Source organism: Alexandromys fortis, unplaced genomic scaffold (assembly GCF_014885135.2).
Source record: "Alexandromys fortis isolate MF-2015 unplaced genomic scaffold, M_Fortis_MF-2015_v1.1 scaffold_96, whole genome shotgun sequence".
Taxonomy (NCBI): Eukaryota; Metazoa; Chordata; class Mammalia; order Rodentia; family Cricetidae; genus Alexandromys; species Alexandromys fortis.
This window is the reverse complement of record NW_026068053.1, coordinates 4979958-5007749: the sequence shown is the minus strand read 5'-3', so window position 1 is coordinate 5007749 and position 27792 is coordinate 4979958. Positions and strand designations below refer to the sequence as shown.

Below are 27792 nucleotides of genomic sequence, written 5' to 3'. Positions count from 1 at the left end.
CTAAAAACAATGTCAAGAGAAGGGAGGCGTGGGTACCCTCCCTAGGACCCTGAGTAGCCTCTGGTGTAGCTTGTATGAAGGGCTTGCCTGAAGGAAGCCGTCGTTGGAGGCACAGCAATGCCCAGTGACAAATCCTTGAAGGATATCCATCCACTGCACCCCTCCCAGGAGCCTGTCCCTGGTCCCTGGCTGAATGGAGGGGAATGCTGAGTGACAGAAACATTTAGATTAAGGTATTGTGACAGATTTGGTTGCTGCATGCCACTTCTTTGGGGTTAAAGGCCTGGGAGACTGACCATATTCCTTCATTTTCTTGCCTTCTGGTGTTCAGCCTGGAAACCTAACCCCAAATGGTACTTAATTCCTCAGGGGGAAAGTATTTGTCAAGCCCACAATTAACTTAATTGTTTATTTGTGCAGAGGCTGTCTTGTTTAGCACCAGGAACATGAAGGAGGGTGGCTCCAGGGCTGTGCTCATGTTCTGGCTCTTACTGCATAGCAGCTTAGCAGGGGCAAAATGGAGGGGAAGGGGGAGGAGAGAAAACAAAGACAGTTCTGAGGTGTTTATGTGTCCACTGTATGCTGTGCATGCTGAACATTTCTCCCTGGACCCCTGCTTGTCTGAGAGGTCAGACTTTGAGTGTGGAGTCTCCTTTGTAGTTGTGGCTTCACTAGGTTGTAGTTTTGGGCCAGAGCAGGAGATATCCCTCAAACCTAGACTTTGGAAGAGAATCTTGGGGTTCTGAAGACACTAGTGTTGCTGTCTATGTGAACATCTACTGGTTGTGTGTGGGTCTGGCTCATGGTATTGTAGGGACAAACAAAGGCAGATGAGAAAGGGATGGAACAACTTTGAGCTTTTGTAGAAGTCTTGCCAGTCTCAGTGGGTAGGACTTTGCCTCCTGGAAGACATTTGGAAGTGTGTGTGTGTGTGTGTGTGTGTGTGTGCATACGTGTGCACACACACGTGGGTACACATGCACAGTCACTCACTGTAGATGTTGTTTCTTAGTAGCTATCTCCCTTTTTAAGGACAGGGTCTATCAGTTTCCTGGAGCTCACCAAATAGGCTAGATAGGTTGGCCCCTGGGATGGGCCTGCCTCTGACTCGCCAGCACTGGGGTTATGAGCCTGTGCCCTCATGCTCTAGCTCTTGAAAATATGAAGTCTAGGGAACAAACTCAAATCATTGTGCTTGCATAACAAGCGCTTCACTGACTGAGCCATCAATTTTAGCTGCCACTGGTAGACAAGAGTTTGTATTGGCATTTAAAGTAGGTTGGAACCAAGACCACTGCTAGCCACACAGAATAGCTCCTCTCCCTGTTGAAGAGTCACCTGACTCCGAAAAGCACTGATGGAAGCCCTTAGTCTGACAGGATCACTGACTGACACACATGGGGAAGTGACTTGCATTTTCCTTTTGGGACGTTCTGCTGATATTTATGCTGCCCCTGCATGGCTGGAGAAGACTCGGTGTCAACTGCCCTCTTCACCTCTCTATCCTTCCTAGTTTGATGCCTTCTCAGCTTTGCTGTTGTTGCTTGCTTCTCAACAAACCTGTGGGTATTGACTGGGTCCTTGAGGCTAAAATGGCTTGGATCTTACTTGAGAAATGTCTTCAAGCAATGAATAGAAGAGTGTCAATTAGACCTAGTGCTTAGGGCAATAAGACCCTGAGCTCAGGACAATGGCTTGCAATTTACAGAGTGCTTGGAATCTGACTAAACTAGCCTTCTCTTTTTAGCCTCCACCACTTAATTGGTCCCCTGGTTTTTCTGGCCCTCACTCCCTTACCTATCACTGCTCTCCCCGCTCCACACCAAAAGGGGGCAGCAGAGAGCAGTAGGCTATTCTCAGACATGCTAACCACCTTTTAGCCATTGTCTCCCTGACCCGAGCAGGCCGATCCCTAAATACCTCCCTTTCCACCCAACTTACCATCACTCACTGTGCAGCATGCTTATATGGAAATCCTGTTTGACTCCCTTGAGGCCTCAAACACGACACACCTATTGCATGGTTTCTCAGCTCTGTGACTGAGGCAGTTGGCTGTCACTGAGACAGGAGTTCTACTGTGCCCTACTCTGGTACCTTTCTCAGAATCTATTTAATTTACTGTTGTCATTGATGGAGTAACCACAGTGCCACTCTGCTTCTGTCTCTGTGCTGGCTCCCTTGGGATGCTCAACTCGTGGCATTCTTACCTTTTACCTGTATGTCATCCTCTTATCTTTGTAGCTTGTACTGAGGGTCAGGGGTGTTCCGTAGCTTGGCCAAGGTGAAGCTGTGCTGTGGTGGATTTGGAACTCAGCTCAGCGTGCCAGACTTAAAGTCCCGGGAAGTACTGAGCTTCTTTTAAACTGTATCATACTCATTTTCCTCGAGCACAGCACACTTGGTATGGACCTAGTTAAGAAGTTTTCATCTGTATTCATTCACCCATTGTGCAAACACATGGCCTTACCAGGTGCCAGGCCCTGTTAGAACCCAGAAAAGCAGACAATCAAATTCAGACCCTGCCCTGAGTAGGGGACAGGCAGGCAGCTGTGCATGCATGCTCATTGAAGACAGTGAGTTTGAGGCCGAGCAGGAAAAGACCGTGACTCAGTGTGATGGCAGGCATGCCTTGGTCAGAAAGGGCTTCGTAGCAGAAGTGTCCTGAAGGGAAAGGCGGAGACTCATCTGGAGGATGACCTCAGCAGGTGACCCGGTGGTCATACTGAATGTAAGGCACACACAAGGCTAAGCATAATCCCACTCCTGTTACCCCACACTTGGAAAACCGAGACAGAGGATTGCTCACAGGGCAGCCTTAGCTTGGCATAGTGGGTGACACCCATCTCAGCTGTCCTCGGGACAGGCTGGCCAAGTGATAATGAGCCACTATTTTTTTTTCTTCAATTCGTTTCCTTCTCTTTGATAGTCGTGCCTTCAGCCAAGAATACAAGAGGCAAGTATAGCTAGGAATTCCAAGTTCAAGATCAATTGTGACCGGTTCTCATCTTGTTCTCTGTTTCTCTTTTTGCCTCTTCCTCCTTCTCTCCTTCCACACCTCTCCTCTCCCTCCTTCCTTCCCTCTAGGAAGGTAGAAATACACTGTCAAAGGCCAAGTGAAATAGTTTCTCATTGAGGAGGAACAAGCAGGCAGTGGATCTTTGCACTGTGTCTTGGGGAGTTAACAAAACAATCTTTCATTTTAGAATTTTCTTAAAACAGGAATGTTTTTAAATTTTTGAGTGCCTCAAATTGGGCAAAAAAGTTACCAGTGAGCAATGACCACATCAGCACACCTATTGGGTGAGGTGTACAGACTCTATGCTCAGAAGAGATGTGCTGGTTCCATGTCAAATGTATGTTTCTAAGCACTCAACCCTTACTTTCTCTTAGACAAACAAACAACCTGAAATCTTTATAACTATTGGTTAGGGGTAGGGGGCACTGTCACTTGCAAGTAATACAAAGTAACCAGAACATGAAGATGAGGTTTTGCAGATTGGCTGCAAACAGAGCCTGTTTTGATTACAGTCTCAGGGTTCTCTACTCAAGCTCCTGCTTGGAGTTCTGAATTAGTATTTCTCTGATTGTCATCCAAACTGCCCTGCCAACTTCTGTAAATTCCATATCTAAATAACAACTGCGTTTGCTGCTTCCTATGGGAAAGAGCCCTGCCTTGACATCAGCCAGTGAGTGCATTTAGCCCTTTTCTAACTCACTCACCCAAGGACTCGGTGCACGGAAAGCCTCCATCTAACAGAAAGCCAGTATTCAGTGGGCATTCGGTTTCAGCTTACTTGTGTTTGAACATTTATATTTATAATAGTGCTAATCTCCCAGGGACTCAAACCACATTAAGAGCTTTATCTAAGGCTGCCAAGGAAATTAGCATGTATCCACATGACTAGGAGCTATGAGAAACTGGAGTGGACTGACAGAAATTAATAAGTGCCAACTTTCATTTCAATTATCTTTTCCATGAGAATTTGTTTGGAAATCATGAAGCCAGGTCAGGTCATCAGCACTCCCTGCACACACAGGTACCCCTGCCCCTCTACACAACTCCCCTGCTGAATGGCCTGGCCCTTCTCCCAACCCTTACAGTTGTGTGTCTGGAGCACATACATGGCAGGCCGCTCTTCCTTTCGTTGCCGTCCTGACTTCCCACAGAGGAGGAATAGTTATTTCCCTCCTGTGTCCTCCCAGGAGACTGGTCTGTATACGCCGTGCCCATCAGATGCGGGTCAGTCAGTGAAGACTAGATGGTGTGGAACGGTGGAGGAGAACGTAGCTTAGGGAAACATATTCCCCATCAGTGTGGGGATGGGAGTTTTGAGGGGGAAATCTAGGTAGTTTAATTTGACTAATATATGTAGCTAATTTATAGAAAATGCGCTCACATGGGGGAAAGCCTTCTTGTCAATTCGAGAGAAGGAAGAGAAGCGGGGACTGCCCCCAGCGGCATTGCAGAAGGGGAAACCAAGATGACTGAAGAAGTAACTTATGGAAACTGCAGCGAGGGCTTGGTGTGTCAGGATGAAAAGCAGCCTGTTTATATGCTTGGTGAACTCTGCTAGCCTGTCAGACTGAAGAGGACTGCTCCCAGGGCAGGCTGGGAGCCAGTGCCCCTCCCACCCCCACTGGGATAACTCCTCCAAAGAAGCACTGCATTTTGAGTTTCAGTCTCTCCCTGAAGCACTTTCTAAAAATGTATTACCTGAGCTTCACAGCCCTTTTGATTGCATTTACTTTTCTGTGTGTGTTAGGATGGGGTTGTTGCTCAGAGGCCACAGTGGAGGTCAGAGCACAGTGGCCTTGTGAGAGCTGGTTCTCTCCTCCCACCCTGTGGGCCCCAGGCAGCATACACAGGCCTAGGGCATCATGATAAGCAGGCACGCCTGCTGAGCCATCTTGCTGGCCCAGATTCAACTTCTTTTAGGAATTTTTATTTTAATCTATTTCTTTAACCTCTCATGGAAACTGTGGGTGCATGAGACTCTGACAGCTCACAGGAAGGCCGATGAGGAGTTTGGTTTTAGAATTCCTAGCCAACTTTGGGGTGGGGGCAAACAGAAGGTGTGAAGGCCTACCTAGTAGTGATGGTTCCATGGGTTAGGGGGGAATCTAACTCCAGAAATGAGAGACAGGAACAAGGAGGAATGCTAAGAGGAAGGAATGCAAGCTCAGAGAAATAATGAGCTAAACAACAAAGATGGACGTTGCAATTAAAGAGGAAAAATTACCACATTGCCCAATGGGCAGAAAATTGAGTTTTCTCCTGCCTTGGGCCTCACTGGCTATACAGTGTTCCTCTTATTGCCTTTGTCTTTTAATTTTTCCTTCTTTCCCTGAGAAATAAGAACGCACTGCTTTCTGAGAGGGCATTCTTGTTTGTTTGGCTTTTTTTTTTTTAATTTTGGTTTGGTTTTGGTTTTGGTTTTAGTTTTGGTTTTTTTGAGACAGGGTTTCTCTGTGTAACAGCCCTAGCTTGTCTTGGAACTAGCTCTGTAGACCAGGCTGGCCTGGAATTCACAGACATCCACCTGCCTCTGCCTGCCGATTGTGGGGGGTGAGGGGATTAAACACCTGCACCACCACTGCCTGGTGAAAGGCCATTCTTGATGCGGTCCCCTCACATCTCCACCCCTTTCAGGGTCGACCAGATCTGCACACAGGGAACCTCTCTCCCTAAAGCTGAAATCCTATGTGAAGGCAGCCCTTTCCACAGACAACATTTAGCAGTAGTAACTGACACTGGGCCGTGTTCTGAAGAGAAACTAGATCAAAGGCTGAAGTTAGAAGTGCCGGTCCTTACCGTCCAAATGCCAGATCATGGTCATAACTCTGATTTCTTATGCCTGGAAGGAAAATTGGAGATCCCATCAAGAAAAGGCTTTTAAGAGAAGGCTGAGTTATCAACATGCTGTTGTTTGGACACTCAGTGTTGTCTATAAAGGATTCCAGTTCCTTTCCACGTGGCTTGAGGCGGCAGATGACCTGAGAGCGAGCCAGAAGAATGATGTAGGCAGAAACAAGTGTAAAATCTGCAATAGCGTCCGGCATTTAGAAGTGAGTTTTTTTTTTTCTTCATGATTCAGGCTTATCAAACAGAGATGTTACATGCAATAATACCTCTGCATTCAAGGTATCCACAATCCCTTGGCTCCAGACATTTACCTGGAAGGTATGTTTAGGAAGGCCATGTGACAGAGTGACTTACAGAACAGAGATTATGTCAAGACTTTGAGTTCGGCTCTGAGTCCCCTATTAACATGGTCTTTGAGAAGGACGGTCTCTCTGCTGATAGATCTGACCACGCCTTATCAACTTGAGCAAGGCTTATGTCCCTTTCCATTTATAGTAAGTGCTCTATACCCGCATGGCTATTGGCTCACCCTCAGTGTCTGATCACGTTTTGTTTAATGGTCATTTTGGAGTCCTATGTTCTAGGCCACAGGCCTGAGGCCCAGGAGCTCCGTGGTCACCTAGTAGGAAAGCATTGCATCGTCGCCGAGTTTGTCCAGTGCCAAATGTCGATTTGGAGCAGTAAAACCCATAGGTCAGCTATGGTGGTGCACGCCTTTAACCCCATCACTGCAGATGCAAAATCAGGCAGATCTTTGTGAGTTTAAGACCATTCTGGTCTACATATTTAGTTCCAAGTCAGTCGGGACTACATAGTAAAATCCTATCTAAAAAAATAAAAATAAAATTTAGGATGAAATTCCAGTAGCCAGAAAGATTAAAGAACAAGGTAATTTCTAAAGTAGCAAGTCTTTTATTACATTCTCTTTTCATTTATGTGGTACTGATCATCTTAAAAGTAGATTTTCCCCTGGGCATTTCACACTAAAAGCGATACAGTTTCTCGTCCTTTATAATTATATTTCTCTTTTCATTTTCTTTTATTATGACTTTCATATCACAGACACTTTTTCCCCCGGAATGTTAAAAGTGCATATCATCCAACCAGAAGGAAAAAATAACTGTCTTAATAGAAATGGAAGGGGGGGTGTGGATCTTCCTTTTTTGGGTCCAAACTAGGGACGCCTGGTTTGCTTGTTCTACACACTGGCCAAGGTTGATGTAATGAATCACAAACAGTTCTGAGTTATCTGAAATGGAACAAAAGGCAGGCCAACAATCTTCTGAAGCCTGAAAAAGCAAATTGTTCCCGAGTCTGAAAACCCAAAGACAACAGATGGATTTTCTCGGCAGTGCTAAGGTGGGGCAGGGCAGACATGGGCGGCCCATTGAGAAAACTTCATGTGTGCAGTCCCAGCAGAGCAGGGTGTTCTAGTGGACTTAAGAACGACCCTTCCTGGAGAGGCCACAAAAGGACTCCGGAGGGGGGAGGGATTGGAGATCTTGACATTGTCTAGTTCTGCTGCTGAGGAGCAGAGAAGAATCCAGACAGCATCTCTGGTTGGTGCAGGGATTTGCCACCAGAAGTTCCCAGCAATGAACTTATTTATGCCTGATACGAACAGCATATCATGGGATGGTCCTTCAGGTTTTCATGAACTCACCTGAGAGTTGTTGAATACTCCGTTCCTTCCATTTGAACGGGGGCCTTGTGTAGCTGTGGTGTGGATTCTCGAGCAGAAGTAGGCGATGGTACTCTGACTGCCCTGCCAGGGTCCCTTGAAACTACGTTCTCTGAGAATTAATTACGGTCTTCAGAGCAGCTGGGAAGGCAGTGGTCTCCAGTCATATTAGTGGAGTCATTACATGGGGTACAGAATAGCTGGGGCATCAGGTTGGCAACTAAAATCGTCTACCTGGGATAGTATAAAGAATTGCGCACCAGGAGTACAGCACCGTGGAGAGCCATGCCTTTGGAGAGGGATGGGTGTGGTGGCTCAAACCTGTAATTTCAGTACTCAGGAGGCTGAGGCAGGAGGACTGCTGCCACAACAGGACACACAGGTAAACCCTGTCTAAAAAGCTTAACCGACTAATCAAAAGTTAGAAGAGAATGCTCTTCTTGCTGACATTAAAACTTTGGGTTTCTTGCTTTCCCAACAAAATGCACTACAGACACAATGGCAGTGAAATTATGTTTTTAACATTTAGAATAACTTTTAGGAAAATAATTACCTTTTCCAAATGACGTACCAAGTTAATGAAGACAGGTTTAAATCTATAATCATCAGCCACGGTCTTATGCCCAAAGGTAGGTGTGTGTGTGTGTGAAACTATCATTTGGAACCATATCTCACACACACACACACACACACTCACACACACGCACACACACACACTCATTTATTAGTTTCCACGTATTTCAGAAGGTTAGGATTGTTTCCAAAGATATTTAAATTATGCTGTAGGTTCAAACAGAAATAAAAAGCATACAAAATTGTAAGATTTACAATTTCAAAAATATAACAGGAATGAAAACATACTAAGAAAACATGAGATTTAGTGCTTTTTGTTACCTCCTTTATCCAACACAAATCGTTATCCATTGCTGGGTAATCACAGCAGCAATATTTAGCTCTGTGATGGCTGAAGGGGTTACAGAATAAGCCTCTAGTGGATTAAACTCAAATCACAGCCTCAGCATCATGTCAGACTTCTATTGTCAGCTGGGAACTATCTCCATGGGAACCTAGCACGACATACATTACAGGGCACCATTTTCTGGGCTGTCAGGAGCGGAGGCATCAAGCACAGCCCAAGTTCTACATCAGTTCCCACAGCCAGGGTCTGATGTAGATGATTTATCTGAAAGAGGGATGGCGTCCTAGGAAGGCAGGACTCAGCATTTCTTGGGTCTAAAGTGACCTTAGTCCTTCCAAGTAAATGAGTGAGGGGCAATGTATTGCTACCTGCTAATGCCAGAGAAGATACAAATAGAAAACAGATAGGAAAATCAAGTGGAGAAACAAACATTTGCTGATAGAACTCGAGGCGTGGAGGGAATGGAAAAACAAGGCAAGACGGAGCCAGAGGAGGAGATTAGAAAGGGACTAGGTGGAGAGAGATGGGGTGTAAAGTCGGATCTGAGTGTTGGGGGACTGGGACGGCCGTGTCGGGGGACCTCAGAGGTCCAGCCTCCTGGTGCCCCCTGGCTGTTGGGACGAGAGCAGCCCACAGCGGAGGACTGAGGCCCCATGTGCAGAGGTGTAGTGGAACTCATGGCCAATGTCTACTTAACTCAGCTCCCCATTCTTCTCCTCAGTTGGGTGTATTAGAGAGCTTGGGCTGACATGTTCTCTCACACATGCGGCTGTGGAAATGGCTTGTTAGGTCTCATTGCTTGAATCGCAGATTGGCTCCGCAAGATTTCAGCCTTCCAGAAACAAAGCAAAAGGACTAATCCATGTGCACAGGTGGGCCTTGTGAAATGCTGTGTGCCTAGGTCAATCCATGAGTATGGATGGTTCTGTGAGAAGCTGTGTGCTTAGGCCAAATGCATTGGTATGGATGGGTCTATGAAAAGTAGGTCTGTGCCTACGGTCTTAGCAATTTAAAGGTCTTTGTGTAACAATGAAAATTACAGAGTAGGATTGCAGCACAGCAGGCTTCCCCATCTGGGGCTACCGCTGCAGAAGGAAGGCTGCTGGCTGAGTTACAATGAGCAGGAGCGTGTCAGGACTGTGGCTCACTGCAGCCCCCCACCTGCCCCCGTGAGCCCTACAGTGTGGAAGTTGTCACTCTCCACTCATATTGTGGGCAAAATTTCTTTTTGTTCTGCAGAATGGCTGAAGAGATCTCCAGAAAGGAACAAAGTCCAGTTGTCACTTTGGAGGCCCTTGGGCCTGTTGTTTTGATATTCTAAACAAGTCTCAGGTGGGATTTGTTTTTGTGACTCAGGGAAATTTTATTCTCTTTCACATTCCAGAAGTCCCTGTGAAGGATTGACCCCTGCCTGCATTCACCAGCTGGCTTGGGGATCTGCCCCAGGGTAATTCCAAACCCTAAATTAATCCCATGCTTTGAATATCCATCCTCAGCTTTCTCCAGTTGAATTTTTTTCCTTCGGTACTGGGCTTTGAACCCCGAGCCCCATGCATTCTAGGCATGAGCACTAAGCTGCTTACCCAACTCTCTGAAATCCTTATGGTTCGTGTCCTTAACCTCCTATTTACCCCTTCTCGGTTCATCTTAAAATCTCCTGAATTACACCCACTCTGTCTTCTTTGGGCAGTCTTGAGCACCTCTAGTTTCATGGCTTTTTTGTTATGTGTCTCCCTAAGGGCTGGGTTTTATATGTAATTTTTATCTCCAACAGGAGAAGCAAAGTGTAGTTGAAGAAACACATGTGTAGGCTTTTGTGGCCTTAAATTCAAATTTCATCAGAACTTGGGCCAAGCTGAGGGGCCTTTCTGATGTTAGTCTCTTGTCTCGTATTGTTTAGGAAAGCTACCCTACGGGGCCTGGCGCAGTTAGCTCTTACTCCTCAGCCCAGCGTTAGTGTCTGGCCAGAAGTAGACACTACATAAATGCTTTGATGAGTGGTCTCACTCCCTTTGGGTAGCTTGACTCAGACTCCAAAGATAGATCAAAGGGAGTAGAAAAGACTCCACAAAACAGGAATTCATGAAGTTCGCACCAGTTTTGTTAGGAAAATTATCTTGCACAGGGATCTAAAATTAGCCAAGGTGTTCCTTGGGAAAAATAGCAATTTCCTAGTGTCCCCCACTAAAGCCTTCGCCTACCCAAATTTGAACTTCTTATGCCCTTAGGAGAAGCTCTCTTGAACTGGCATTTGTGAAATACTTGATTTTTGTGATGAGGGTAGCATTGTTGTAGGCTCATTGTCTACAAAGCCGGGTCACTGGCTCCCTGGAGCAGTGATGCGGGGCTGTGCATACAAGCGGCTAGCACACATCGCTTCCTTGGCCTCTGCCTCCACAGCCCCACATCACGGGTTCAGTGCACTGGTTGCTGGAAAGTCACAGGTAGAGACTTGGTGTTGCTCTCTGACATACCAGTCCAGCTCAAGGACTTCAGACATGCCCCCTGCCTCAGGAATCTCCAGTGCACGTGGGCCCAGAGACATGACTCAACTCTTGTTCTCAGTCCAATAAGCAAGTATACACAGACCTTTGGCAGGCATTGCCTAGCAGGCTCCATGCTACAAGCTACAAGATGACAGTCGGGCAGACAGTCACCTTGGAAGTTAAGCACCAAGAACATTGGTGGGCTTTGGACAGTAGGTGGACTCATGTGGCTTCCTGGCTTTGTTCCTGTCCAAAGCAGACTCACTTCACTGTAGGATGGTGGCTTTAAGTCAAGTCAGCCAGCTGTCAACGTGCCCTGAGATTCTGCCGATGGGTGACATTTTAGCTGTCCTCTCCGTTCCTCTGTCCCTTTCTCTCCCTCTCCATATATGGCCATCTAGTTCTGGCACCAGACGCACACTGACTGGGATCCTCTCAATTTCATCACGCCAGCATAGCTCATCCCTGCGTTCATGAGGTGTAATCCAGAATGCTAGCTTTGACCCTGCTCAGCATTCACGTGCTCCATTACTAACAGCCGTTGTCAGGGATGGAGCCCGCATTTTCCTTGAGGTAGAGCGGGCTGTCCTCTCTGGGCTCAGGAAGACCATCTGAGAAAGGAGAAGGTTGTCAAAGAGCCAGCCAGTGTGCCTTGAAATGCATCTGGTTTTGTTCATGCTGAGTCTTTCCAGGTGAGGTGAGCTAAACCATAAACTACAAAACGAAAGCAGATTTCCCTGAGCACACCCACATGGAACACATGGAGTTTACCACCTTGTACTAGGCTCCGCTGGAGACAGAGAAGGAAGATGTAATCATTCTTTACTGATGGCTGGACTGACGGTGTGGATAGGAAGCCTCTTTTCTTCTACGGTTGCTCCAAGGACCGCCTCTGTCATTTTGACTGTGGCAGAATTCCCTAATGGCTCCCTGGGCTTCAAAGTAGGGGGCTAGGAGCAGGTTGAGACTTGTTATGTCTTAGAGGTGTTTTGGGGGTGGGATATTAGTAGGCTATGGGTGTTCAGTAGCGTGTGGGACTTATTTGTCCCTGACCAAAACCAGTAGGAAGGACCCACCCTGTGGAGGCCAAAGCTCCTCTGTGACAGACGCTAGAGTTTGCTGTAGGGCATCGGGCAGGCACTCTTGAGCCAATATAGCATGGAGCTTCCAGGAAAGATGCCGAGTCTCAGAAGATACTTGTCAGGCCAAGAGTGGCTGGAAGCTGCCAATGCCCTGCACATGTCACCCATGGGAATATCTTCCCCTTTGTGTTCCTCACTTCAACATACCCCCAGGTCAGTCTCATTTTCAGCCAGTCCCCATGAGGAGACCCGGGTTCTCTGTCCCCTCCTCCCATCATCCTCAGCCAACACTTGCTGATTTAAACAAATCAAGCATTTGGCTCCCAGCTCTGGTCTTCCCTGTTTAATCGATGAAGAGCCGCACCCTCCTCACCCCACCCCACCCCCACCCAGCAGCACTGTACTGATGACAGCGATTAGCAGAACTTTATAGGCATGCGCTTTCAGTTCCCATTTTTGGCATGTTTTCATGAATTAACTCTTGCAGTGACATACTGGGCCATGCCTCATGTACAGGCTTCATGGCAGGCACAGTGGGACGCTGTGTGTATGGCCCAAGTAATGATGTGCAGGGTGAGTTGATGAGCTGCACTGGTCCTGGGAGCCTCGGTGCTTATGTCCACACTCAAATACAGCATGGGCAGGGCACTGGGGCAGGTGGAGCTGAGTGACCACTCAGTAGCCTCAGATCCCAAGGACGACAGTGGTGCATCTATCTAAATACTGAGTCCACGGGAAGCATGAGGAATCCCATCTGGCACCCAGGACAAGCTGAGGTTCACACTCTTCTCCCAATCTGAGGCGCACTGGCTTCTTGGGACTATTTAAAATTGGCATGAAAGCTGGACACTGGAGAGCTGAGGTGGGAGTCACTCAGATCGGCTTGAGACCAACCTAGGGAATAAAACAGAGGTACGCTAGCTGCTAGGTGGAAACTCAGGGTATGGGAGCCTGAGGAAGCAGTGCGATGGGAAGCACAGAGAGAATCCAGTGCCAAGGCGCTTCTCCTATGCTGGAGAGAAGAGGGACTTAAGCAGAGGCCCAGCAGAGGGACCCGTGCCCTGGGAGTTGAGGCCTGCTGGGGCCTGTGGAGGTTGCCATCTGCAACAGTTAGGCTAACATGTATTTTGGCATGCACCAGCACATCCCAAGGCATATCCCCAAGGACGCATGAGAAACAGAACAAGACCATAACAGCCCATGCCCAAACAGTTTGCAGAGAAAAGAACGGAAGACCTGCAGGTATGTGAGCTTCTCACCTCCCATTGTGGGATGCTCGGCTGGCCTCAGTCCTCACCCAGAAAACGTCATCTGAACCATCCTACTACTGTTTGCTTTTAAAGGATAACAGTGGGGGAGACATTTATAAAAAAGGGATTCTCTCCTTCCCAGTCCACACAGCCCTGTTGAGGCAGAATCAGATATTTCTATCCAATTCCATATGATATAAAATTGTTAATCCTCCCCTTGGTGAATTGTAAGAAATAGTTACTGCTTTTTTATGCCAGGCTTTCTTCATTTAGTTATTTCAGGGTTCACCCAGTCTGTCATACACGCCAGCACCTCATCTCTTCTGTGGATGAATACTACTTCACTGTATGGGTGTGCCACATTCTGTCTATCAGTCAGCAGGCAGTCAGGTTGTCTCTGCTCTGCCTGATGCCAGTAGTGCGGGTGTGAAAATCCCTGAATCAGCTCTTACGTGAACATATGCTTTCAACTATGTTGCTTATATACCAGGAGTTAAACTGTTGTCCCATGCGGTAGCTGCACCTTCCCCTTCAAAGAAGCGTTGTGCCTGGACCCTTTAGCACCCCACTGCCACCATGGGAAGGTGCCGGTTCTCTGCATCCTTACCAACACTTGGACCAGCAGCCTCAGTGGGTCTGAAGCACCAGCTCCTTAGAGTTTCAATTGCATTTCACTGATAACTAATAATCTTCAGTTTATTTTCATCGACTTATTGGTCACATTAGGATCATTTAGGAAAATGTCCATTCAAATTCGTTGCCTATTTTTAAGTTTGGCTAGCTATCTTTTTATTACCTGGTTGTAGTAAGATTTTTACACAACATATTTTCTTAAATAATAGAATATCATAAATTGATATTCTTACCCCTCCAAAAAAATAACGTTATAAATCCAAAGCCAGAAATGACTGAGTAGCAGGAAGAGCTCTGGCCAGAGGGAGAAAGCGAAGTGGAAAAACTCTTTCAAGGCCAAAGACTTGTAGGCAGGTTGCAGAGGCCGGAGGTGAATCTCCCAAGGAAAACGCTGCTCTCGGTTAAGCATAAAACAGCCCCCACAAACTCATCCATTTGCACATACGGTCCCCAGCTGGTGGCGCTGTTTGGGGAGGTTGTAGAGCCTTTAAGAGGTGGGGCTTAGGGGATTGGGTGCCTGGGGGTGGACCCAGCCCCACTCCCCCTACCTGTCTCTCTGCTTCCTGGTCTATCAGGATGTTATTCAAGCAGCTGCACACTGTCTTCTCCACCATGATGGACAGCATCCTCAAATCAGGACTCACAATAAATCTGTCCTCTCTAACCAGGTACTAGCACACTAACAGGAAAACTGTGGACACCAGTGCCTCCTGCTGAGTGTCTGCAGGCGAACTAGAAAGGAGTTTCCCAGAATATGTTCTCTGCCGGCCAGTACACTGCAGGGTCAGTATGCCTGCATTCACAAAATGCTTTCAATGAACTGAGAAAACTCATGCCTACTAAAGCTACTGTCTGTTTTCAGAGTATTATTAATAAATTATAGGACAGAGACAGGTCCACAAAGTCATATTTGGTGACTAAACGGACAAGCAAGCCGAAGCCGAGGTGCCAGGACTGGTTGCTGCTCAAGCCTCGGATCTCTCTGTCCATGAACCTGGTGAATGGAAGGGCATAGCTGCTGACCGATACCCATTCCCGTGCATTCCTTTTGAAGTATGGGACTGACCACAGCTCCCCGTGCAGGAGGGGCCTGAGCCACAGGTGGCTAGGCAGCCCTCCTTGCAGGATTTGCATAGCTGGTGCGCACCAGGGGCTCCAATCTGCTTCTTTCCAGCTCACAATCTCTCCGCAGGGCAGGTGGCGAGTGGGCCAAGGAGCCCTCCAGATTCCTACCCAGGGCTTTGGCCATGTCTGGGTGTGGGTCTCCTATAGCAGCTGGATATGGCTGATTACGCTATGGCCGTCCTTCTGGCTACATAATCTCTAGGGCATTTACAAATGTACCTTTGGAAATTACTTTCAAACTGTTCTGCTCAAGAAACGAAGCCTTCAGGTTTCTCAACTCACACGTCTTTAGCTCCTGAGACCTACCACCTCATTTGCATCCTAGCTACATTTTCATAACAAAATATACCCCAAACTTCCCTAGCCCAACCCACTGCAGTCCGGCAAGTTTTGTTTTTGTTGTACTAGGGCTTCTCATCGCCTGCCATTTATCCAGCAGGTTTCTAGTTACAACCAAATGATGCTTAGATTAGGTTTCGTTGCATTTATGTCCTTGGCCTTTGCTTCAAAGAGTCCTGCCCTCTGGGCCCAGAGCCTCCCCAAGATTGGCCCGCACTGACAGAATGACGGACCTCGCCAGGGGTTCCCTCTATCTCCCTGAGGCCAGGCAGTGGTATGGCCTTCAGCTAGATGTTCATAGGCTCTTTTTCCATTTCCTTTTTCCTCAAACCTGAACTCGGTGTTTGGGGAGGATAGGGGCGGCTCAGGAGGCACAGGGAACAGGTGCCAGCGTGCCTCTGACAAAGCCGGCCTTTGCTGTGGAGGGGATCCTCGGGGCCCATTCAGCACAACTCGGCTACAGAGGAAATCCTGCCCAGCCAAACGATAAGGAGGAAATGGAGTCACTTCCTTACCAGCTGCTTCACTCAGGTAGAAACAGCCCTCGCTTCCTTGTGAGTGCGTGCTTCTGCTTTTGCTCAGAGCCAAGTCTGGTGTCAAGACAATCACGGCTTCCTCATCTATGCAGAGAGCTTCCGGACTCTGCCGATGACTTGTGTTCTTGCCTCCGTTCGCCTTAACTGCCTTCTCTCACTGGCATCCTCCTGGGCCCAATGGTTTAATATCAGCAAATCAATGATGTTGGGAGTGAACTTCCTGTCCCTTAGAAGCATCTACAATTTAGGACCACCCAGCGTCTTTATGTCCAGAAGTAACCCTTGACCTTGGTCCTCTCCCTTGTTTTATGTAACAGACACAAATACAGCTTCAATGCCCTGAATGGTTGTGCCCTTACCTCTAGACAGCATTTTATAAGTGTGTCTTTCCGGTGTGAGTGCAACACTATAGGTCTCCCCCCGCAGAGGGTAAGCGGTCAGAGGCTGCCCGGGGTACCCCCCTCATGGAGGTTCACGTGGGTGAAGGTGAGAGCAGCGTGGAAGCTGACCCGCAAGGCCCTGTGTAGGTGATGTGCTGCGTCCTTGGGAACGGACGGAGCATCAGGGTCTGTAGGAAGGAACTGCAGGCTGCTGCAAAGAACTGCAAGTTTTCTTTGGTCTTTTATCTGGTCTTCAAGCATCCCTTCTCTTAAAAATCTCCATTAGATTATGTTTGGAAATCGTGCTATATAATGAAAGAAATCAACTTCTCCACTTCCATGTGTATTTGTCTAATGGCTAGTAGGTGACAGACACCTGCTCCAGTGATCCAGAGAGAAATAAAATATGGACCTGCAGCTCCAGGTGCTAAGGGTTGGAGGAGACAAACACGGAAACAGGTGATATCCATGCATAGGTGACAAGGGACTTATTTAACTTAGTGTTGAGGAAAGCTGACTGTAGAAGACAGCCTTTCAGGTCTGTGTATGAGCAACAGCTCAATGGAGAGCAGAAGAAATGGAGAAGACCTAGGCTGGGCCGGAGCCAGGAAGCCTTGGACTCGAAGAATCTGGTCTTAGAGACTAGGCATGGAGGTGACAGGTTCAAAACTAGATGGATCATTCTGTCTACAATAGGAAATATCTAATGTCAGGGCACAAGACTGGAGGAAGAGAGCATGGATGGAAACCATACAGGTATTGTGAGATGTGGCAATAGAGACAGACCTGTGTGGGTGGGCATTGGTGCTGTGGCTATCGCCCTCCTGACCTTCCTACTTTCCTTCTGCAGAGTTAACTAGATTCACCTCCAGCTCCAGGCTACATGAAACCCGTGTTTCTGCTCCAAAGTCCCCTTCACCCATGCACACAACCGAAGCACTACGGTACTGGTACCTGTGTAGGCACAACTTCAGGCTCTGTGTACCAGGAGCTTTTGTTGAAATTTCCCAGCTCACTGTTCCTCAATGGTTCATAGGATTCTCCATCAGGGTTAATCTCCAAAAGGATGGAGCCTTTCTTGCTGGACAAGGCAATTCTAGCTTGGCCACTCTTCTTTCTCCCACCTCCAGTCCTCAGCTACAGTGTCTTGGGGTCAGCTCCCAGGAGACAGCTTGTACTCAGTCTGTCTTTGGGTTTGTTTGTGAGGGGAACCAACCTAACAGTACAATTCTTTCAATTGTATTGCTAGTTTCACGTACACTGTGAGGAAGGGCTCGGTAGTGGTCCCTTCACGCTGGGTGAGTTTTCTGTAATTCCTACAGGATACGTTAGAATGTGATTGGAGAGTTAGAAATGACTCAGGTTGCAAAGTGCCTGCTGCACAGCAGGAGGCTCTAAATTGAATCACTAGCACCCACATAAAACCTAGGATGACATCAGGCACCTGTAATCCCAGGACTAGGGAAACAGAGACTGGAGACTTCCTAGAGCTCACAGCCATCCAGCTCACCAAATTGTTGGGCTTTAGGTTCAGCATCTCAAAAAATAAGGCAGAAAGCAACTGAAGAAGATGCCCAGTGTTAACTTCTGTCTTTCACATGTGTGTGCACCTGAATGCATACATACACATCCCATGTGAACACATACACATAAAAAACAAGTGTGTGAGTGTGTGTATGCATTCACATGCATACATGCACACCCTATGTGAACATATACATACAACACACAGCTGGAATACGAATCTTGCAGTTTGGATGAGAATAGGAATGAACATAATAACTTTAGAGACTTCATCACAAGGGTGGTATTTAAGATGGGGACAGGGAAGGAGATTGACAAAGAGAGAGACAGTGATCCACACAGAAGTCAGGTGCATCAAGCACATATCTGGACCATCAGAGGAGGAGGTGCCCATGAAGGGTACAGCACAGAAATTCTCCAGGAAGCCAGAGGAGCCCAAAGAGTGCATGGATGACTTGCAATGACCAAAGGTCCTTATGCAATGCTGCCTGCCTGGCATGCTGTAGTTACCTCACAACAGGAGTGACTGCCGTGAGGTGGTCTCAGAAGCGAAAGAGAGGAATAAGTAAGAAATAGCGAAATTAAGGTGAGAAGACAACCAGAGAAAGGGGTAGGCAGTTGGCTGTCATGTGGATCATGCATCGGCACAGAAGTGTGAGAAGAACCGGCATGTTTACATGCTAAGGAAAAGAGGCAGAAGAGAGGGTCAAGAGTGGGAATAGTTGGTGGAGGAAAGTTCCAGAAGCCATAGAAGACAGTAGAATCAGGATCAAGGGTGGAGATTAGTGACCCCAAACAAGCTCTTGTACTTTGTGCTCATTGGTCCCAGTTTACTCAGAAAGGGGTGTCATTCGCTGCTGGAAGAGAAGCGGTGCACATGGGAAAAGTGGCAGTCATGGCAGAGACAGGTCTGACAACCGGTGGAGAATTCCCAGGTGACTTGGAAGCTGTGGACTCAGCAATACCTGGATGCTCAGCTGAGGCACAGTGCAGGATGCTGTACAACCTCGGCGGGAAAAGCACAGGTGTGCATGAACAAATGTGTCTTCACGTGTATGCCCAGACGTGTGTAGGTGACGGTTACGGTATCCTAGCATGGTCCAAAGTGTGTTTCCATTTTGTGGATCCATACGTGGATGTGCTGATCTTATTTTCAGGCATTTAAATTATTTGGGGGTCATTCTGTTAAAACACAATTTGTGGGTTTTGTTTATTTCTCAAGCTAATAGATATAAATGTAAACATTAAGGAAAAGGTATCATTTTAAGTCCTTTGATTAGCATTCCCAAATTCCAGGGTCTCTTTACCCTTGCCTGGGGTCACAGCCAGCCCAGCCACTTTTGGCTCTTGATTTTATTAAAATAATGTACATTTTTGCCAACCAGCTCAGTTTGAGTTTTCCAAGCTTATTTTTTTCTTAGCCTAAATGTTGTTTCTTAGAAGACTCGAGTGGAGGAGAGAGGCTTGAAGGGTGAGTAGCCCAGGGGGTGTTTGAGAGAGACTGAGAGTAGAGATCTAGAGAGGCTGAGATCCACCCATTGTGCGGTGTAGAGCAATGCGGACACTCGTAGGCCTGGCTGTTCTGTGCACTCCTACCCTGAGTGGGACCCTCTGCCCTGTGGCTCACCCTGGGTGGATGCAGCCGAAGGCCTCTGAGTCTGAAATTTGCACAGAACCAGACTGGACCTTTCTACCCTTGGTGGAGATGCGGAGCAGCAGAGGGCAAAGACCTTCCTGGGCCTGTGAGCATCCCTCATTTCTACAGATGTAGTGCAGGGCAGGAAGCTTTGCCACTCCTGACACTGGACCTGTTGGCAGGGATGTAGCCAGAGTCACATTCAAAGACTGAGTTTTCTTTTCCACTTCTTTTATTTTATTTTAAATTATGTGTATTTGGGGGTGGGGATGTGCACATGAGTACAGGTCCCCACAGAGGTCAACGGCATCGCTCTCCTGGAACTGGAGTTGCCCAATCTGAGTGTTGGGAATGGAGTTTGGGTCCTCTGCAAAAGCAGCATAAGATAAACCTTTGAGCTATCTGTCCAGCATCTTTGTGTTTTTTTTTTTACATAAAAAACATTTTACATAAAATGAAAAAATGCATAGTTTAAAAATGGTTTTCAAACTTAAACAAATAATGACAGGCTGTTTAAATAGACTTCAGAAATCTCCCCAATCGGGATGCTCGAGAAAGGAGAGTCTCTCTAAAAATGCCTCTCCTGAGCCTACAGTGTCGCCTTGCCTGCGTGAACTATAGGGGCCACATGCAAGCTGCAGGGATTAAATGATTCACCAGCCACCCTGTCCTGCAATCTGATGAACTAGTTAGTAATATATAGGGGACAAGGAGACATTGCTACTGCCACTTCCATCTTCAGAGCTGAGGATGGTTCCTTGGGGAGCGGTACAGCAGCTTCCATGCAAGAGCAAGTAGGCATAAGCACAGGAGAGCACGGGCAGGTGGAGCTGGCGCAGAGCCGTCAGTGCCCAGCATGGAGGGCAGACACCAGGACACACTGTTGTTACTGACAGGTAAACTGAAGTGACATGTCCCTCTTCACAGCCACCAATGGTGTGGCTGTGGGTGAGGTAAATAAGGACAGGAACTGACAGTTTTTTCGGGGCTGGGGGAGTCGCCTAGATCTTCTGCACATTCAGAGGCCTTCCTAGACCTTAGCTCTTCAAAGCCTGATCCCACTCTTTGGGCCAGGAGGGACTAATTTAGCTCAGAAGGCTGTGGCCCTTGGGATGCTGCCTGTGGCTGTTGTCGAGAAGGGGTGAAGGCATGAAGGGCTTACCCAGATCCAGAAAGGGAGGGGTCCAGGGGTCCCAGGATGGCTGTTTGTATGACCAGGAAGGTCACATAAACCAATAGTTTGATTTGTTTTAGATTTTTGGCACAGAAAACTGATGGAATTCAAGGAGCAGCCTGGCCCTCTCAGTAGAAAACTGAGTTAACAAACAGCCCAGGAACGATGCCTTGAAGAACTAGGATGTCTCTGGTGAGGCGTTAGGGCTCACACATGTATGGCTAGGAAAGAGATGGGAGCAGACCACTGAGCGTGGCGGCTGTCTTTCCTCTTCCTCCACCATCAGTGCTACCTCCTCATGCACAGGGAAGGCTGCTTCTCTGTGAGTCATCGGGTGGGAGCTGAGCTGTGACAGAGAGACCTGTGTATGTACACTTCCTTTGTGCCCTTGCCCTTTTCTAAAACCCAACAGTGAATAACCAAAGGAAACTGTTTGCGCCCCCTCCTGGCAAAAATTAATCTTGCCACCCCAGAGATGCCCCCCCCCCTTGTTTGCTTGGGGCCCACTAATGTGGCTGGCACCATTGATGTTCGCCTGGGGCTGATTGTTCTGTAGTCCTTGGTCTGAGCATCCTGTAAACTAGAACCATTGGTATTTGGCTCTGAGTTGCTCTTCTGAACGAGTTAAGACTGTCCATGGGATGTTGACATCCTTGACATCTGCCAGGAGCTTCTTTGCCCCAAATAAAGAGGACCAAATAGACATCCCTAACTGTCCCCTGGAGGACAGTTCATATGTCCTTCATATGAACCACTGTCCTAAACCACAGCCAGCTTCAACCGTGCCATTGGTCAAAAGGCCACTATGAGGTGGCAAGAACAGTTCAGGCCAAACTCGTCATGATTCCTGGTGACAACTTTGATGTTGTCAATAGAGTTCCAGGAACTTATCATCTTTAGAATGAATGGCTAAACACCTGTGTACAAAAGTATACCATAGCATTGCTTATAATTCCTAAAGTTTGAAACACTAAAAATCTTTTTATAAAGTATGATACAGGATCCCATGCACTCATGAGGAGCATCTATGTAAATATGTAGTTAGCAATGTGAGCAGTTCCCTCATCACGACCTTAGCCTGCCCTTGAAGACTACTTCAGAATCCTCAGAGCTGGATGCATAGAGAAGGAGACTCATAGCATATGGGTAAAGTAGGTCAGACTCAAAACAACGTGAGAACTGAGGAAGTGGCCCAGCTGGTAACGCACTTGCTGCCCCATTGTGAAGAACTGCTTTTCATCTCAGGCACTCTGTGCAAAGCTAGGTGTGATGGCACACATCCAGAACCCATGCCAGGGAAGGCCAGAGCGACGGGCATTGGCTTGGATCTGGGTTCCAGTCCTGGCTCTACCACTTACTGCACTCATTCTGTAACATCTACGAGTCCTGGGGCCTTATCCCGCCGCTCCCTCAGGAAGACTTTCCAAAGCAAATTCCTAGAAGTGAGCTAGGTTGACTATGTAGTTCTGGCTGCAGCCTGTAGTCTTGGCAGCTATGCCAAGCCCTTCTCATCCCTCACAGTTGCTGGTGGGAAGGCCTTCTAGCTCTCCGGGTGGCTAAAGCTCTTTCTTTTTCCTTTTTCTCTCCCCTGCTGCAGGATGCCTTTGTGGAACTGTACAGTCCCAGCGTGCGGCCCCTGTTTGATTTCTCCTGGCTGTCTCTGAAGACCCTGCTCAGCCTGGCCCTGGTGGGGGCCTGTATCACTCTGGGTGCCTACCTGGGCCACAAGTGAGGTCCACACACCTGCCCCAAACAAATATGCAAAAGGTTCACAAAAGCAGTAGAAACAATATGCATTATCAATGATGTACCATGAGTCAAAGTTGGGATCTTTTTTTTTTTTCTTAAATACACCTACACACACACACACACACACACACACACACACAGTCAGGCAAATGGTCGAATCAGCTATTTACTGCCAAAGGGAAATATCATTTATTTTTTACATTATTTAGAAGAAAAAAAGATTTATTTATTTAAGACAGTTCCATTGAAACTTCAAGCTTTGGAAACCCTGCCAGGAATTGCCAAGCACCACTTTGTGGCTCCACCTGCTGGCCTGTGCCTATGGACACCAATCTGTTTTTCATATTGGCCGGACTGGTGATCTAAAAAGCAAATGTCCCCAGACCCTGACTGCTGGGGAAGCCTGCAGTGTGACTGCTGGAAGCTGGAGATAAAGTCTCCATGTGATCTGTATAAACTGGCCCTGGGGGCTAGGATACCTTAGGGGTAGTTGCCTACAAGGAAGTCTGATCTTCCTTGGACTGCAGAGCGGACTTTGTGTATGATTCACATGGTACATACCCAGTCAGAGGACAAAGACCGGGGAGTTCAGATGGACTTGGTACCTACTGAGACGTCCCCACTGAAAGACAGAGATGGGAGAATTCCCTCAAACCATAGGAAATTATTTTTTTATCTACCAATTGTGCCGAGAAGCATTTTAGCAGTTTATACAATATCATCCAGTACCTTAAGCCCTGATTGTAGATATTCATATATTTTGGATACACCCACCCATCCTCCTATACTCACTCTGAGTAGGAAACAGAAGCTTCTGGATTCTAGGAAGTGGACATGTGGTGACTTCTTCAGCATCAGGAAGAATGGGGTCACCCAGAACGTCAGGCGGCCACAAGTGCCTGCTTTTAGGAGACCAGCACCTGCAGAACCTACTCCCTGGCCCAGTGAGGCCTTGACCTGACTGAGCCTTGGCCCTCCTCAGCCTACGCTCGGGTGCTGGAACAGAGCAGTTTGGCTGTGAATGTCTGGAAGCCGGAAGAGCTCAGAATTGCACAGTAAGAAAGAGCAATAGTGAGACTCACTGTGGGCCCTGCCTCATCTGGACTGTGAGATCCACAACTCTTCCTAGGACATTTGTCAAGGAACAGAGAAGGCAGGCTCCATGTCTCTCCTGCCAGAGGGTGTGGTGAGGCAGGGACACCACCACAGCAGAAAAGAAGCCTGTGGCCCTCCAGGCAGCCGCGGGTACCTGCTAGCCTGGTCTGTCCTGTCTAAGGAAAGGGTCTGAAATACTGTGGGGAGGCCATAGATCCTAAAGGAAGCCCTGCAGCAAGGCCTAAGGATTCAATGGCCTATGTCTATGGAGTTACATGTAAAACATTATCTGTCTTTGTTTTATTTGAAAACCTGACAAAGGGAGGGGGGGGAAGGTTTCGGGTATGTATGGAATGTGAAGATTATCTGTACATCCTGGGGCAAAAAAAAAAAAAAAGTTGGGAAGTTATAGAGAAAGAAGAAGTAAAATCTCCAGCTACTGAAAGGGGAAAGATCTTTTCTCCCGAGTTTAGGATTTAGCGTGGAGACCTTTGTGGAGGGACTGTGTGTCACTACCACTCTCTGTATCATTCATCTGGATTAACTTTAGAATGTATTCATACAGTGTTTATTGCTGTGGTTGATATTTCAGAAGCTGCTTTCAGAAGAATAGGTGCATCTCAGCATTGTTTAAATTGTGTTTAGTCGTGACCTCTAGAATTTTTGTTAGCAAGACAAACAAGAAAGATAATTTTTCCATATGAGATATTTGTCTCTTGATTCTTCAAAAGCATTTCTGAGAATGTAGGCTAAGCCTGAGAGACAAGAGGGGCCTGAGAGAGCCTGGGTTTCACTGTCCCCTCAGCTGCTCCCCCCATACTTACTCTGATGGATACAACTCGTTCATTTGACCTTGTTTCTTCAAGGTTTACTCATTCAAGTTACCTAGGATTACATGCGTGTTTGGTTAAACCCATGAGGTTCATTCAGTTGGAAAGCCAGGTGGGAAAGAGAGCAAAGAGCTAGAACCTGGCTATGGCAGTTGGGCCTTCAGAGAGGTGCTTTGTGTGGCCTGGTCCAACACAGATGCACCAGGAATCTCTCACCCCTTGCCCTGGGCCTGTCTCCCTGAAATGCAGAGGCGGATAGCATCACTCTGAGGCAGGAAAGCAAAGCTCCCCAGGAGGTCTGGGAGAACATGACGGTCAGAACTTTTCAAGTTATTTTCATTTTTAAGCAAAATCTTATCCTCTGAAAGGTTTACATTCTCCACGTGATGACTCTGGAATGAGAAACCTGTGCTGCTATCCTGCCAAGAGCTTCGTCATGGAGTCAGCTTACAGTACACGCCAAGTGGCGGGCTCCTTCAAGCTGCTTTAGAAGTAGTGATGAAGAACACAGACATTTTTAATATAAAACTGTTTCTCTTTTGGTTTTGTTGTTATTCTTCAGACTGGGATTTGCAGAGCATTTGGGGGAAATGTATATGTATATACACACACACACACACACACACATATTGAAAGAAAGAAAAAGGTCATTGGATTCCTTCAGGTGTGGGATTTTGTTTTCTGATTTGAATGGCAAATTCACCCAGTCACTGGACCCTAGTGTTGTAACCCCAGCCACAGTATTGTGGCTGCTCTTGCTCTAAGAGTAGTTGTTGGTGCATTTTTTCTTGTTAAAAACGTGTTAGAAGAAAAGAGTGTAAATAGAACCCTTGACTGGCCTTTTTCTTCCTCCTTTTAAAAAATAGTATCAATTATTTTGCAATAAGGCAACAGAGAGTCATTCCCATTCATTTCATATTAAGAAGGGTTTCACACCCAAATCTCAACTTCTCTGTAAGATTTGGAATCTCCTCTACGTCAGAGCCAAGAAGACATAGAACATACACACTCCCCAACCTGGGCTGAGAGGCTCAGAGAAGGCTCCTGAGAAGAGCATCCTGACACCTTCCACTGCTCCAGGAGCCTCACCCAGGCACTCCGAAAGAGAGATGGGAAATGCAGACACTCATCACCGAAGAATTTTCAGGGCCTGAGCATGTGTGCAGACTTGAGATTTCCATGACAACCACAGTTGAGGAAGCATTTTCATGTAGTTCAACTAAAACCCTCCATCTTGCCCATCTCACTTGTCTCTGCATGTATGGGTGTGGCCTTCACTCATACATACTTTCTTCTCCTCTGGTGAATACTTATTTATTACATCTAAGAGCCTTGCTGTGTCTTTGGGAGGGGATATCTGGGTTTGGAAAATACGTATAAACCCAGAAGGATTAAAATAATCAGAAGTGAATGTAGATAATGGGGACAGTGCCACACATGCAGCCTCCACACTGACTAGAATGGGTGGGACTGTGAGTAGACTTACACGACTCGTACATGGGAATCCCAGTCTAGCTGTGCTCTGAAGGGAGTGGGTGTCTTTAGACTTCTTATCACTTATGGTTGGAAATGCACACCTGCTCTATCAGGAGAAAAACAACAGGAAAAGGCTGAAACATAAACCAGTCAAAGGAAATTAGGGAGCCACTGAGGTTCTAGTCTGATCTTACTCTATGGTGTCTATTGCAGCCCAGACAAATATGGTTACACACTTCTTAAGAAATACAATTCTACATTGTCAGACTCATGACGGCTCTAATCAGATCTGTATTGTTGCCCAATTTGAATCTTTCAGGGATTTTCCTATGTCATTATTATTAAAAGGACATTTGTTATGAGGTAGGAGGGAGGGAAAATTCTTATATGAGTAGAACATTTCCCTGCTTGGACCAGGTGTGATCGTCTTCTGCGAAACCAGAACTATGGGGAACAAGGGTCTTTTACAGGGGCCAATGTTATGTTCCTTAAAGGCCTTTTGCAAGAAGTGGGGATCATTTTAAAGCTGTGTGGTACATTTAGATTCCAGAGACACTGACATAGTTCAAAGTCTGACTTAATATGGCCATGCAATAACATGTGTTTCAAGTTGGATATGGCTAATGAATGTTTAAACAGTAAGTTTGATATTTTAACCAATGGGATATTTAAACAACAGCTTTCCAGTTGGTAGGGATATCTGTTTCTCAATGTTTATTATATACAATAAGGAAAAAATTAGGTAAGATTGAATTAAGTAAAATATTATGAGACTGAACTAGTTAAATAATTGTACCTGTCTGTCCCTTAGCCTCACCAGGGACTCATTCAATCCTCCATCTATAGACATTTGTGCAGTGTGCATCTCACCAGGCACAAAAAAAGAACACCAAAAAACCAAAACAGGTGGAGGGTGAATGGTACGTTAGCACTTCATCATGGATAGCCAAGAAAAATAACCTGAAGGCAGTGTTTCATCCTCCGAGTTCAGTACAAGAGAAAAAAAAATCAGTCATGGAAGATGGAAAAGCCAGCTTACCAGAAATCCTGGGTAATGTGTGGTCCATGTGGCTATGCAGCAATGCCTGCACCTACCTACTTGGGAAGCCTGCAGCGGGCCCTCCAGCTGGCTCACTTCATTAAATTCTTCCCTCCAAGATAACATCTGAAGGATTGATGGGAGATTCGGTTTCTTTTAGGAGACACTTTCCTTTGGAGAGAGGGGTTGTTTATTATAATATCTTCTTAAGTTTTCAACCAAGCTTTGCTTTGGCTTCAGTTATATTGGGGTTATTTTAAGTAAAGTAAATGTACAAATAAGTGTTTTTGTATTGAAAGCTTTGTTACCAAGATTTTCTTACTTTTATCCACGGGCTGCTTTTAAGGTTGATACTTTTAACCTGTACTGTACATACAAGAAATTATAAAAGTGTACTTTGCATAGTTAAGGTAAAGTAAGTCTCCAGTTGGCTACCATTAAATATAATGGCACTTTGTTTGTGTTATTGGAAAATGTTACATTGCCATTAACTCCCCTTATCTGTCTGAAGAAAAATAAAGAACAGCGTGCAGCATCAGTTGTCTCTTGAACTATTTATAACATGCTAACATGGCCATGCCTATCATTCATCATTATTGAAGAAGACTTTGGAAATCCTTCTTAACAAGCCACTAGGACCATCATGAACACATTCTAATGAAGTCTTTGTAGACAAGGCTGTGGGATTGCCTTACCAGCAAAATTACCTTAGAAAGAATGCTCTTTCTTTTTTGGTTGCTAGTCACCTGGGCTGGCTCAGGATAGAACAACCGTGAATTCTATTGCTTGAGAGAATTCATGTTTCTGTTTGATGAGTTCTTTCACATGGGTGAGGATTCCAGCCTCTATACCTACCTATTTTCATTACTATTGGTGTGATAAAATATTCTGACAAAATGCAATTTAGGAGAGAAAGGATTTATTTGAGATCACAATTCCAAGTTATAGTTCATAATAGCAGAAAAGTCAAGGCCA

The 27792-nt window shown here is 46.6% G+C and overlaps 1 protein-coding gene across 2 annotated transcripts in view; it reads left to right on the top strand.

Moving 5' to 3' along the window:
- Nucleotides 1–27349, top strand: part of Bcl2 (BCL2 apoptosis regulator) — a 174060-nt gene extending 146711 nt beyond the window's left edge. The window contains exon 3 of one of the 2 annotated variants that reach the window (XR_007588285.1): nt 22226–22250. Coding sequence is in view for 1 of the 2 variants with exons in the window: in XM_050119761.1 (XP_049975718.1) it covers nt 22226–22360 (135 nt within the window). In the remaining variant the exon portion in view is untranslated. Of the gene's footprint in view, nt 1–22225 lie in introns of both variants that reach the window. The other variant, XM_050119761.1, reaches the window with a different exon arrangement.
- Nucleotides 27350–27792: the final 443 nt, after the last annotated feature.